This window comes from Pezoporus flaviventris, unplaced genomic scaffold (genome assembly GCF_033815535.1).
Source record: "Pezoporus flaviventris isolate CSIRO_AGI_PZ_B2104156 unplaced genomic scaffold, CSIRO_AGI_Pfla_v1 ptg000226l, whole genome shotgun sequence".
Taxonomy (NCBI): Eukaryota; Metazoa; Chordata; class Aves; order Psittaciformes; family Psittacidae; genus Pezoporus; species Pezoporus flaviventris.
Window position 1 is genome coordinate 293,353 of NW_026892774.1, and position 14,935 is coordinate 308,287.

Consider the following 14,935-nt stretch of genomic DNA (forward strand, 5'->3'; position numbering starts at 1 on the left):
TCAGTAGTCTGAACTCAGGAATGTCTCTGTATGTCAGCTAATAACTGCTAAATTAGATTCAATAAGCCACCATAGGAAGACAGAGACAATTTATTGGTACCCGATTATAATGAGAGAGAGGAGGTGAGTCTTCAAACCAGATTCCTGAAGCCCTACCTCAGCCTGTAAAAAGATAAATGTCAGTTTTTTACTCTCCTACTGACTTATGCTGAATAAATACAACAGCAGTTGCATATGACTATTTTTCCAAGTCTATTTTCACCATAATATGTAGGGACTTCTCTCAAAGTACAAGAGGTATGGGTTTAAATTCCCACAGGAGAGAATTGAAGCAAGGTCTCTCATTGCTGGGAAGAATGCCTTGACACAGGGACAGTAGGAGAGAGGAAGGGAGCAAGAGAGTGAAAAATCAAAATCAAAATAAAAAGAAGGCTGCTCCCAGCTGTCCTTTCAAATACAGCAGCTGTGTTCAAACATACAGCTGAAGTGTCCAAATGCTGGAGTGCCTTCTCAGTGGTGAATCTCTTTTCACAGATCTACCTAAAAGCAACAATAAGACCAAAACTATGTTCTGTGAATAAAGTTTGATTCCAAACACACTGTTGCCTTCAGAATACCTTTATAGCTTCTTGACTGGCATGCTGGCTATTTTGAACCACATTTTCACTCTCCTAGCCAGGGTGTTTACTTGTATTTTGGATTCTGCTTCTGTCCCATTCTGGACTTGACCATTTCACAAAAGTACCTGGGTACAGTGGCTAGGTCAGATGACATTGGCTGTCACCAAGTTAACTAAATTTTACCAGATTTTACAGAAATACACATAAAAAAGGCTTGCAGCCCTAAAAAGTTAGTGCAATTCTATAAAAATCAGCACAGAATTAGTATTGCAAAAGTGACTTATTGAAGCCTAGGTGTGATGAAAGAAGATATGAAGTCTGAAGCAAACATCAAGACAGCAGGCAGTTTATGCTCTTTATTTTAAAGCAAATGGATGACCACTATATAAGAAATACAGCAAAATAAACAGTTTCAGTCAGATGCAGAAAAGTGCTTCAAACAACAGACTGGCTTGGTGTCGGTATACCATCATAATCATCTGAGTAGTGCTGATACTGGTCAGTAAGAAGAGGCTGATGCAACTCATCCTTATGTTTCTTGACACGTATGATACACGCGGCAGCAGCAAAGATAATTGCAACTAGAACCAGTGCAGTCACTATTGCAATAGTTATCATCTCTGTGACACGAAGAGCCCGACCTATAGGAAGGAAAAAGAAAGTTATTAAAAGTAAATGTGAATTATATGTATAAGCATCAGACCAAGCAGACCAAAGTTCTCTATTTGTCATTATTTAATGAGCTGTGAAATAGAACTAGTTCAAATTTTGGTTGATAATATTTTTTTCCAAAATGTGAGAAAATTTCAGTCTCTCTTGTTAGAGTTTAAAAACAGTCCTGGATATTTCTTGTGACATCTGGTTTATGAGGGATTTGCATTCTCTGTAGTGATTTAATGGAGGCATATGTTATAGGAATAAGGACCTTCTGTAAGATTTAGATCCAAATGAGAACTTCTCCAAAAACTGGATAGTGGGAGCTTCATTTAGGAACAATCTGTAATCAGTAGCTATTTGTCTATACTAAATCCTAAACATAACTGATTTGTAAAGAAAGGAAAATAAATAGACCTTTACAAAGGCATCAAGTATTATTTGTGAAATTTGAAGCAACTTTGTTAATTTGATCCATAAACTTCAAGGGAGAAAGACGTGATGAGAAAAAAAGGAGCATGGGTTGGACATCTCACCTGGCCACTCAACTTCATAGCTGTATCCCAGGTTTTCCAGTGCAGTGACAAACATTTCATTGTTGGTAACTGGAGGCCAGAAAGGCACCATGTTGTACTGTCGGTTATGTCCAATAGGAGCATTCTCCAGTGGATAAGTTGAGATATCTAAAATGAAAGTCAAATCACATTTCGGTAAATAAAATCAAAATAATTTGCCCTACTCTCTGTTTTGTTTTGTTTGGTTGTTTTTTGGGTTTGTTTGTTTTTTTTTTTTTTTTCCGGAAAGTGAGCCAGGGTTTTGAGTACCTCTTTTTGCTTTTTTTTTCTTTTGTTCCTAACTGAAGTTAATGCAGAAGGATTGGTTTTCCAGTGTGACAGATCCAGAATGAAAGGCTCTGCTTTGTCCAAAAGCAAGATCACTAATGATAACCCTGTATTTTAACAGAAACCACCAGTAAATTGTAAAACTTTGTGCCTGTGTTGGGCTTTTCTTCTTGCACGGAAAAGGAGAAATATGTATGTATTGGAAAACCTTTTTGCTACAGTCTGGCTTTGATTGTAATAGTAATGAAGAGCTCTTTCATGCAGTTCAGGAGAGCAGCTGATATGAACTCTACTGGAAAATTTTTTGCAGTGTTATGGTAAAATTGCTCTCTGACATGGGAAAAATATGTGAAGCAGGTCGTAGGAGCTGTACAAAGAAATCTCAGTTGTGCAACAGAATCTGTCTTCTGTAGAAGGAAGAGGGGCTGGGTTGTCCTAAAAGGAATACAGCTGCTTCGTGCAAACTAATGCATAGACATTACACAGAATTCTCTCCCCAGTTCACTGATGCTAATCTCCCTTTTTTATTTTTGTTTTTTTTTTTCTTTGGAGCTCCTTCCTTCTGTGACCATGAGATTGTGAAGTTCATTATCATGCAAGCAGAAAGTGGGGCAATAAATAAAATCACAACCCTGGATTTCAGAAAAGCTAAATTTGGACCTTCTTGGAAGAATCCCATGGGAACGGTTCCTGGAGGGAAGAAAGGTCCAAGAGAGCTAGTTCAAAGACCACTTCCTCCAGCCAGAGGCTCCAGAACAGTGCATACCCATGTGAAAGAAATCAAAGGGGAGACCCATATGGATGAACAAGGAACTCCTGTCAAAACTCGCATACGAGCAGGAGATATACAGGAGGTGAAAGCAGGGACAGGCGCTTGGGATTAATATAGCAATGTTATCATAATATGCAGATCATCTTTGAAAGGGCATGGCAATCAGCAGAGATGCCTGAGGACTGGAAGAAAGCAAATGTCAGCCCAGTCATCAACAAGGGCAAGAAAGAGGACTCTGGGAACTACATGCCAGTCAGCCTCTCCTCAGTTCCTGGAAGGGTGATGGAACTGCTCATCCTGAAGGCCATCTCTAAGCACATGGATGATAGGGAGGTGATCAAGAGTGGTCAGCATGGAAATCATGCTTAACCAACCTGCTTGCCTTCTAATATGGGACAACTGGCTGGATTTATGAGGGGAAGAGCTGTGAATGTTGTCAACCTGGACTTCAGGCAGGCTTTTTACACTGTCTTCCATGACATCCTCATAGGTAAGCTGGATGAGGTGATTGCAGACTGGCTGATGGTGAGGTGGATTGCAAACTGGATGCATGGCTGGTCTCAGAGAGTTGTGGTCATTGGTACAGAGTCTAGTTTGAGATCTGTAACTAGTGGTGTCCCCGAAGGATCAATAATGGGTCAAGTATTCTTTAACTTATTCATCAGTGACTTCGATAAAGTGCCTCCTGAGCAAGACTGTTGATGATACAAAACTAGGAGTAGTTGCTGATAGCCCAAAATGCTGTGCTGTCATTCAGAAGGGTCTGGGGAAGCTGGAGAGATGAGCAGAGAGGAGACTTTTGAAATTGGAGAAAAGTGCAGGGTCCTGCACCTGAAGAGGAGAAACCCCATGCAACAGTACAGGCTGGAGCTGACCTACTGGAAAGTAGCTCTGTGGAGATGGACCTAGTGGGCAACAAGTTGTCCATGAGCCAGCCAGTTATTGTAGCTAAGAAGGCCAATGGTATCCTGGGCTGCATCAGGAAGAGCGTTGCCAGCAGCTCAAGGGAGGCAATCCTCCCTCTCTACTCAGCTCTGGTGAGACCTCACCTGAAGTACTGGGTCCAGCTCTGGGCTCCCCAGGACAAGAGAGACATGGAGTTCCTGGAGCAAGTCCAGAGAAAGGCTAACAGAATGATTAAGGGTCTGGAGCATCTCTCAAATGAGGAGAGGCTGATGGAGCTGGGCCTGTTCAGCCTAGAGAAGAGAAGGCTCAGAGAAAATCAGATAAATATATATATACATATTTGAAGAGAGGGTGTCAAGAGGATGGGGCCAGAGTCATCTTGGTGGTGCCAGGCAATAGGACAAGAGGCAATGGGCGTAAACTAAACCACCAGGAGTGCCACCTGAACATGAGGAAGAGCTTCTTTACTGTGAGGGTGTCTGAGCACCGGAATAAGTTTCTCAGAGAGATTGTGGAGTCTCCTTCACTGGAGATATTCAAGAGCCATCTGGACACAATCCTGAGCAATGTGCTGTAGATGCCCCTGCCTGAGCAGGGAGGTTGGACTGGATGACCTCCAGTGGTCCCTTCCAGCATTAACCATTCTGTGATTCTGTGTGCTTTTGTGGTTCTGTCTTTCCTTCCTCCTTCCCTCTCTTTCCTCCCTTATTCCTTTTCACTCTCCTTTTTGGAGTTAAAGAAGTAAGGGCAGCAACAGTAAACATCATTTGAAAGGATATGGAAATGGTTATGGTATGCTGGTGGTAAATAACAAAAGTTGTCAAAATTAATTCTTGGGGTGTGCATGATATCTGATCTTATTCGGCAAAAACATAGGTATTTACTCCATTTTCCATTATTTACAGTGACAGAATGTCTGTGAAGTAGTTGGACCTTCCAACTACTGTTATGCTGTCTTTGCTCTATGCAGATGATATATCTGCACGTTTTGATTTCTTGAATTGTACCTGGTATTTCTGGCCAAGTGTCTTCAGAGACAGTGATTTGAAAATGTATGTCAGTGGGGTGAGGAAAGGAACTTGATTGTTATTACTAGTGTTAACTACACTAACTAGTTAAAATTCCAGTCCTCTCTCCTAATCTTAGGGGCATCTTTCTGCCCCACAAGAAACAGCTGAGCTCATGTGTCTACAAAGACTGACAGCCACCCATACCATCTCTGTCCATGACAGCATCTTACCTGCAGAATACCTTCTCAGCCACTCATCAAACACAGCATCTGTAAACGTGTGCAGGAGGACAAAAATAGGATCGTTTGGTGATAAATGTGTTTGTCCTCCTGTCCCATTCAAAAATAGATGAGCCAAGTTGTGAAGACTTCGAACTGCTGGGTCATATTTCCCTGAAGGATCACTGTACCCTGAATATGCAAACAACACAAAAAATCCCAGTGAAGACTTGCAGATCATCTGGACACGTTTCTCTCTGAAAGGCTACTATGTTGTGTTGTTTTGCTTAACATAAATTAGTAACAATTTCTCTATGTACTGGAATTTGAGAAATGTCCCTGGCATGCATAATTTTTAGATTTCAGTAGCCTTTGCAAGAGAATGCTGAGAATGTGGAGTGCAAGGCTGCCGGGTTCTAATGCAAAAGTGGCCAAAACACCATATAAAACATAGCATGAAAACAAAGGTATATATTTGGGACCTACATATCTTTCAACATAATTGAAATAGTTGCATCTAAATATTTTCTAATAAGGCAGCTGTTTTATTTCCATACATGCTTACTGTGAACACATCTCAGAAAGCTTCATAAACTTGCTTTTTTTCACTGACGATACCCTATGTAACTCTGTTGGTACCCAGCAAGTCTCAACCCTTATGTCAGATGTCAGTATCTGAAGTGTCATGAAAACGTCTCCTGTTTTCAAGCTTTGGCCAAACTTGAAAACAGGAGAAATCCCTGAAGTGTGGATGTGGCTTTGAGCAACCTGGTCTAGTGGAAGGTATCCCTGCCCATGGAAGGGGTGTTGGAACCAGATGATCTTTAATGTCCCTTCTAACACAAACCATTCTGTGAGTCTATGATTATGATTCTTAAATGGTTGGTTCAGACTCTTGTTTTTGTTCTCCAAGAAAAAGAAAATGGAGCAGATCCTCCCCATTTTAGGAGTTATGCCTCTTCAAAAGAGCCGGAGATACAAGGGTAACTGCTTTGAGCACCTGTTTGCCTCATTTAAGGATGCATCTGCATAAATCTGCAGACAAAGGCTGTCTGTTTTCAGCAATGGCAACCTATTACTAGGTTGAAAGGACCTGATCTCAGCTACATAGTACACCAATGACAGACTATTCAGGCTTTTATGCATTTAAAGAACTGACATAAGTTATGAGGTAAGTTACCCAGAGGTTATTTCCACTTAATACTAGGCTAATACTTAATTTTAAGAGCAATGTGTTTTTACTCTCCAGTAGACTGTTTCCAAACTCATACTTCCAACAAGAAAAATGGCAAGCCTACTTCCTTGATTTATTTATCATTGTTCTAGTTCCTTTTATTTGCTGTGTTCTAGGTCTTTTTATTTGCTATGTTTACCTTCTACTGTGTTACGGAAACTGTCTGTTGAATTAGAATAGAAAGGAGGAGTGTCAAATACACCAACTTCCAAACACTGAGCAACATCCTCAGGCTCTGGTAGACGCTGTACCATAGGCCGTGCAACATTTCCAGCAGGATTTCTTCGGATGGGACCACCCTCAGTGCCTGGGGTGGAGAGAAGAGAGAGAAAACTACCGATGCAAAACTGTAGGCTGCAGAATGCATCCTTCTAATGGCTAAACCAGGAAGAAGAAAAAGAAAATCCCCACCTCCCCCCACCCCCCACCCCCCAATGGTGTTTGTAGTGATGAATAGGTCAGTTCCTCATGTCAGGTAAAGAATCTGAATCTTCATGGGGTCCTGCGTGCTGGATCCTTTGCACTAGGATTTAAAAAAACCCAAAACATCTGTAAGCCTCTCACTGAAATCTGTGGTTCTCTAAGTGCTCTGGGAAATTTTTCTATAGTTTTTCAATGTGATTTCTTGATGAGACTCAGAAAAAAAGTTTTAAGGATGTCCTGAGAGAGTAGCTGAGGAAAGGACTACAGCTAATTCTTTAGGTAGCTAACCAAATACTGTGGTGTTTTCCCTATTTCCCCACCCTATTTCCATGGAGATGCTGAGTTATGGCTTGCAGATGATGAATATACAATAGTCTTGCTGTGATTTTCTTAGTTGTAGCTGAAGTAAATATTTTAGGATTCAGTATTCTTCACACTGAAAATATGCTCCACATAGTTAACATGGGGATTCATTAGTTCTTCTCTTTTTAGGAGTAGAATGCCATGAAAGTGATAAATAGAGTAGTCAGAAGAAAACTCAGGCTTCATTTAAGAAATGACACTGCCAGATTTAATTATTTATGGCAGAGGAGATGAATAGATGCTATATAAAAAGGGAAGTCAAAGCATTTAGGTCTTCCTCTGCTACAAGCTCCTGATTGAATTTTGAACTGCTTGGACCCTCAGTGAAACATAGATAATAGGTATGTACTATCTCAGAAGACTGATGAAACTTGGATCTAGAATATTCAAAACCACTTTAATACCTTTTTTTTTTCCTAAGAAAAGCCATTGCAATGTAAATTATTATAGTTATTTATGATCAAAAGGATTTTCTTTCCAAATATCTGCCAGCAGTCATACTTACTGTTACAGATGGTTCCCAAAGTTTCATAGTCTTCTACATTTTCACATATCACTCTCCACTGAGAGAAGATTGAGTTCTGGCTGATAAGAGAAACATCAAAATTGCTTCTAGCTCCCATCAAGTCATCAGAGCAGATATCACAGGTGTTTTGTCCTGTTGCAAAATTCCAGTAGGGAAGTCCAAAAGTGGGGTCCTGAAGCATGTTCTAAACCACACAAATATGACATTTAATATATGTGTGACCCAGACAGCTATAGTATTCATTGCTAAGCAGATGTTAAAAATACATCTTAGTAAGAGTCAGAGTCCTGCCTCTATGGAGGGGAGAAAATCTATGGAAAATCTATTAATTCTACTTAAAAGCTTTAGGTAGGTTTTCACTTTGATGCTTTTTTTTCAAAGAACAGGTAGTTAGACTACTGCATTGAGTTATGGGTCTCCCTCATTAATAGGACAGTAATTCTCCCATGAAACTATATTGTGAGTAGTGAGAAACATCAGTTAATACTGATACCCCATTTCCCAACATATTGAAAGGCCTGTTTGTAGCACACAGAATATCTAAGACAACTGTGGAAAAAAAAAGAGAAAATGGAAAAATAAGGAAAAAGGGCTACTAGCCCTTCAAACTGTCATTGTTTGTTTCTAGTATGGGTTGGAGTTAAACAGTTCTGGAGTCCGGGCTGTGTTCTGTGTCCTGGCTCGCAGTATTTGTATACCAAGATGTGTTGGTCAGCCAGAGTAGCTTTACTAATGATCACATTTACCAGTATAAATAGGAAAATATATTAAATCACAGAGATCTAGAACTCCTCGGGACTTGCACATAACGAAATGCCACTAATGTCAAATCTGAGTTTTTGAAGGAAGTTTGTGATTCAGCCTGAGGCAGAGCCATTGAAGCTATCACTTGAAGACTGTTTAAATCTGACCTTGAACACTTAATACGCTCTTCTTAAGAAGGATGATGGTTCATAAAATACTGTTTTCCTTTTATAGATAGGTCCGCACAAGGAAAAGAAAACAAGAGAATCACTGGTTTGTGGAATATAACAAAACACTGATTTTTCTAACCAGTTACACTAATTATACAAATAAAATGTGATTCTGAATCCCCAAGACATCTCTGTAGTACTTTTCTTTAGAAATTCTGCTGCTTTGATTAGCCTAACTTAGTCAAAAGCAGGGCCTTGATATTAAAAATAACACTGGCAATAACAATTCTAGGTCCAATAAAATGCCTTCTACGGATATTTCTAGAATTTGTATCTATTTTTACAGGAGATTTTAATGTAACTTTTACATTTTTCATTACTCTGAAATACTTTTAGCATCTCTATAACGACAGTCTAAAACCTAAATGCACAGTTTAGTATACCAAAAGAGTTAGAGAAATTGAAGCAGAATTATTTCAATGCATAGAAAGAACTGCTATAATTTTGGCCTGTTGGAATGTGAGAAGTTCTTTAACTGTACAAAACATAGCATGAACACTGCTAATGGTTTAACATTAACATGAAATTTACCTGCATGTCTCTTTCAAGCTGCAGTAAATGGTATCTATGCCACGTGACAAAAGCTGGTCCCTCATGAGAGAAATCAACTCCTCCAAAACTCTGCTGCCCTACACCAAGGAAAGTCTTCCTGACAGAATAATAATGAGACCACACAAAGTAGTTATAAATGGAGATATTCTCAAACTGTGGTGTGTTGCCGTCTGGTCCAAATATTTCCTCACGTCTTCGTGTGGCAATTACAATGTCAGGATGGACTGTCACCTTAGCTTGGTGTAAAGCATTCACAAAACGCCTCCTTTCTTCTGCACTCAGATCCAAAAGATTCCTCCTGACTGTAAGGATATAGAAGAAGCAAGTTACAGAAGTAACAAACATTTAAGTCTGATCTCACAGGACTAATTACTTTCGCTTCTAATAATTCCATGTAAGTCCCCTTTTGTTCAAGCTTTCATCCATTTTTATTAAAGCAATTCAGAGTACTGAACATAAATAGAAAATGTTATTTATAATCAGAAAGGATGAACAAAATAAACCCCCAAAACTTGAGGGGTTAGTGCTTTCAGAAGCTTTGTTACAGATTAGTTTTCCATCCTGTGAGAGAAATAACAGACATTTTGTCATGCAAAACCTTTTAGAACTTCATCTAATATAGTGAATGTTTCCTGTGGTAATACTTTGCAAGAAAATAATACTATATGGCAATTTATAATACTCAGAAGCTCTGCTACATGAGAGTTTGGCGCAGTATGTTGTTTATGCTTAAAACTTTGCAGGAAAAATGGCAGATTCATCAGTGAATTGTAAGTGGTAAATTTCACACAGTGCAACATCTGTCTTTAGTGTCATTACCTGACATTATAAACAATAGCCATATATTAGACCTTATTAGCAGTATATCTCAAAACCATTTAAAAATATCATTGTCTGGACATAAACAGTGAAACAAGGAAGAAAATTGACTTGTTGAAATACCAGTATATCATCAAGAGGAACAGAATTCACATCACTTTGCTTCCAATCTAGCACTCTTTCACCTGGACTGAGGAGATTTTGGACTAAGTTTAGACTAAGACACAGGTAGAACTCACACCTATTCTTCATCATACACTCATTTTCATTCAAAAAAATACTGTAATATCTGTAGTTGTCCTAATGAATGATAGACTGTGTTGATACAAGAAGCAACAAGTTTTCAGCATGAATCAATATGAAGAATAAAACTGAATTGCATTTCCCTATATGAAGTTAATTCAGTGGGGGATATTTTGACTTCACTAGAGTTTATAGAATTACTTTTATGAAACATGAATCTCACCAAGGGACTCTGTATCCTGACACATGTTTTTCTGTTTTCTAGAACTACTGAGCTGATAGGTAGCTCTGGTCATTGAAGGGTTTTTGTGGCTGATTTTAAGCACAGCACTAAAAATATTCATCTAATTTTGGTTTACGTAGGCAACTTAACTTTTTCATTTTTCAAAATATGTGCCTGAACCACAGTAAAAGAAATTGACTATTATTAAAGTTAAGCATGAATTTAGAAGATACAATGGCACCAGATTACAATTTACAGCTATTTTATGTGGATATGCCAACAGTAATCCAACAATTATTTCTGAAGTCTGAGTAGCTGGGTCCAGTTCCGTGGATGAGAAAAAGAAGTGACTTCTATGTGGAAACTCAAAGCATAATAAGAAGCTAATTTCCCCTGTTTAGGACTTCCATGGTTTAAGTCCAGCCATTAACTCAGAATCATGCAGCCACTAGCTCACTTCCACCCTGCCGTCTTTCCCCCTGCACCTGGAGGGGTGGGGAGGAGAATCAAAAGAATGCAGCTCCCATGGGTTGAGACAAGAACAGTCCAGTAAATAAGGTATAACACAAAACTACTCCTGCTACCACCAGTAGTAATAATGATAAGGGGAATAACAAGGGGAGAGAATATAAAACTAAAAGGGAAAAAGGAAAAGAAAACAATAAATACAAGTGATGTACAATACAATTGCTCAGCACCTGCTGACCGATACCCAGCCCAACCCAAGCACTGGGTCCTTCTGGGTGACTCTGCCCATTTTATATACTGGGCATGATGTGCTGTGGTATGGAATATCCCTTTGGCTAGTTTGGGTCATGTGACCTGTCTCTACTTCCTCCTGGCTTCTTGTGCCCTTCCTCACTGTCAGAGCATGAGAGACTGAAAAGTCATTAATTGGAGTAAGCATTACTTAGCAACAACTGAAACCACCAGTGTGTTATCAGCACTGTTCCCAAACTAAAGTCAAAAACACAGCACTTACACCAGCTCCTAAGAAGGAGAAAAAGCTGAACCCAGGACATTCATGTTGTCATGCATGGTAAATCTGATTTTTTTTTTTCATTTGACTGAGTAGGAAAGGATTTAATAAGTAAGAAAGTAAAAAGTGCTCTTGTATGCCCTAGAAAATCAGCTAACACTGCTTTTTGCCTACTTCCAGATTTACTTTGCTAAGTTTGTGTATATTAACATTTATTTCTTGGTTATTTTTCTGAATTAACAGCATTGTTAACGAGAATGGAGCAGCACATCAGAGGGTGCAACCTGGCTTAGCAAATCCAGTTCATGAGTCATACTTTTCTAGTTTGCTTCTTGGAGCTCAAAGGATGACTAAAATCCTCAGGTCTTTGCCACAGCCCTCAATAAGTTGTTTTTAAGGAATCTTATTGTTAAGGTTTTGAATAGATAAGCAGTCCTTTGTTAATCCTTGCTTGAACAAGCACTCACATTCATGGAGTTTTTCTTATCTTCTGAAAATAGTGGTGGTGCTTATTTCGGTTTCGGCAAGAGACACTGTACATTTGTGTGAGGTGTTTGTTGTTTCTCATGTCAACAGGACCTATCACTCATCTGGGGGATTATGGAATTTACAGCATTTCAGTAACACCTTTAAACTTTCACTAACAAAGACTGAAATCTTGTCCATTCAGACAATTTTGACTTGAGAATGACAACCTGTCCCCAAGCCTGCTTGTCTTTTCCAATTTGCCAAAAATATTCAGTAATTTCCAGTCCCACAGGAATTTCATAACCATTAAAAAGATTTAGATGTCTGTAGACTGACATTCTGGACTAAACAACTGAAGAACTCTTGGAAATGGCCACCAGCACCTGTGCTGATTAATCTGAACAGCTGTTAGGAGCTAAGTTTTTAATGACATGGACAGAAGCATTTAAGTAAAAATTTACAAGGCCAAGCACGTTGTTTAGAAATGTTTAAAGGGATTTTGAATCAAAAGAATTAAAGTAGTCACAAGGTATTAATCATGATATCTAGATAGGTATTATTCCCAGACATACTCACAAACACACATACACACATCTACATACACACAATATGCATTTTTTTACTCTTGAATAATTCCAAAGGCTACAGTTTTTTCAACTTAAGTGTCCAGTTCTTTAATGGACTTGGTCCTAGTCCTGCACTGCAGTACAGGTTTTGTGTCTTCCTTCTATCAGGCAGTAAATGCAGGCTTCAACAATTCAGCTAGGAGCTGCCTAAATGACCCCTATGGCAATGTACATTTTCTGAATAAATTTAAGGGGCAATTTTTTTAATTATTATTTTAAAGAAAAGAAATACATCGTGTGCATTTAGAAGCAAGCGCTGCCAATAGGCAATTTTCATGTCATATTTCTGATGCTCTTACCTATATTGATTCGCTGGGTACAGGTGGGCCCCGTCCAGCCAGGGCGACACGACCCACAGTTGTAACCAGAGAAGTTGCCATTGCACTGGCAGGTTTGGTTGAAGAAGCGTATTGGCCATTGCTCACGGTCATCTCTCCCATCATGGATGTACTGTGGGCCATGGGGTCTTGAGTCTACAGTCACCTGGACGCACCGGCCCCGGCCCGTAGACACGCCACACCGGTCAGTACCTGGCCCAAACACAGGGAAATAGTCTGGGCAACACATGCCGCTCTGCAGGGACTCAACTGTGGCACACTGGCGAGGGAACTGAGCTCCAGCTTGGCCGAGCAGGCTAAGCAGTGGTGGCAGGGAGAGGAGCAGCAGCCCAGGGAGCTGCATGGTAGCAGGTCCAGCAACGCTGGCTCCTCCTGCGAGCTGTCCGGCAGTGCACGGTGCCGTCCCCGGTCCTGCGATGGGATACCCAGCTCGCCCTACAGAGAGAGAGAAAGGACGGGGGGGGGGAAGAAGTGTGTGGGGGGGAGTTGGGGAGAGAGAGAATGAGTAGAGAGAGAAGAATAAAAACGAGTGATACAAACCTCCAGCCTGCCCCTTCCACCCCCCGAAATGCCTTGAAACCCTGCACTTCAACACTGTAACTGGAAAAGTGAACAAATCTGGCTGCAGACACTAATATTCTTCTCTCACTATCTGCACAAAAGAAAGTAATCATCTAGAGCTCACTGACTTCTAAGTGCTTCCTAAATGTTCATTCACTTTGTATATATACCAGCCAGATTTAATTCATTACCACAAAAAGCTAAAACTTGTCTAAGGCACCAGCTTTTTGAACCTTTTCTTTCAAACCCTTCCCCACCCCCCTGCCTTCCTTTTCTGTGTTTAACTATTGTATCTTGTTCCCTACTCAGCAGTTCCCCTCTGTGTTCCCGTGTTGCTCTCTAATAGCAGTTCCACCCACAAAGTGAAGCTACAACACTTCATGTATTGTACCTGTTCTCTCTTTCTGGTGTCTCTCCTCTGCTGAGATTCTGTTCTATCTACAGCTCTGTCTGACCCCAATAAACACTGCTAATTTCTCTCCTGGTTCAGTCTGTTTACTAATCCTTCTACCAACACTGTATGGCTTGGCCTCACCCTCCTTCTTCTATTAATCCCCTTTCTACTTCAGTGCATTTCTCTGGACTTTAAGTACTTGAATAGCACATGATTTCTTTCATGCTTATCTCCTTGTGATTTTACAAGTTTTGCAAAGGTCAGAGACAAATACTTGAATTCAAAACAGAACAACTGTGTTGTGTGGTTTTGGGGTTCTTTTTTTTTGTGTGTGGGGTTTTTTTTTATATATAATTACGTGTGAAGAAAGACTTGCTTGAAAATAGACAAAGAACACTGGGGAAGTTCACATTTAACAGACATTTAAAAAACCTCCTAAAAATCTTCAAATATCTTTTTTAAGATCAGACCAAATTAAGTGACAAAGTTAAGTTATTTAGAAAATTAAACACTCAAATCTTAATTTCAGATTAACTATTTATTTTGATAATCAAATAAAAAGACAGTGATCATATTGGAGTATCCTAAAATGCTAAATTCTGAGCAGGTGCTATGAAGGGGAATCAAAAAAGAAAAGTGAGAAAAATAACCCCTGAAATGAACAAAATTTTCTAATCCTTGCAAGGACTATTCCAGCTGAGCAGAACTACCCTTATTCATTCTTACCCTCTTTCTGATCTGTTAGTAAGGATGGCTTTCAGTGGGGTGAGGACATTTGGTCATGCAGCATCTTACCTGAAACCAGAGGACATTAATATTAACAAGTTTTCTGGGAAATGGTTCAACCACAGTGTAACTGACATGGAGCAGAATATGGGTTACCTATTCCTTCTGCTTCTTTATGTGCAAGTCAAAATGTGAGAGTGCACCCAATTCTGACAGGCCACAGAAACAGTTTTTTTGTGTGTTTCTTCTTGCCAGCCTGTCATGGAGCACAGCCCAATCTTTCCATCTGTGGCTTATGTAACCAAACATGCAATAGCTTGCTTTAGTGTAGGACCAAGGCTTTTAGTACGCTTCTATAATATATAGATATAGGTACATATAATATGCTACTTCTATATATATTATATATATATACAGGAATAATTTATGATCATTAAATAAAACTCTTTCTAGCTTTCATTTTA

General features: G+C 39.6%; 1 protein-coding gene across 2 annotated transcripts; it reads right to left on the reverse strand.

The window, feature by feature from the left end:
• Positions 1-850: 850 nt before the first annotated feature.
• TYRP1 (tyrosinase related protein 1) lies at positions 851-13,995 on the reverse strand. Of its 2 annotated transcripts, XM_061442498.1 has the most exons (8): positions 13,743-13,995; positions 12,752-13,225; positions 9,074-9,396; positions 7,548-7,752; positions 6,396-6,563; positions 5,035-5,214; positions 1,811-1,957; positions 851-1,261 (listed from the first exon to the last, which is right to left on the reverse strand). In XM_061442498.1, the coding sequence occupies exons 2-8, from the start codon at positions 13,131-13,133 to the stop codon at positions 1,056-1,058; spliced, it is 1,611 nt and encodes a 536-aa protein (XP_061298482.1). In that variant the 5' UTR covers positions 13,134-13,225; positions 13,743-13,995; the 3' UTR covers positions 851-1,055. The 2 variants fall into 2 exon arrangements, with proteins under 2 accessions (XP_061298482.1, XP_061298483.1); XM_061442499.1 differs by lacking the exon at positions 13,743-13,995 and having other exon boundaries at positions 12,752-13,234.
• Positions 13,996-14,935: the final 940 nt, after the last annotated feature.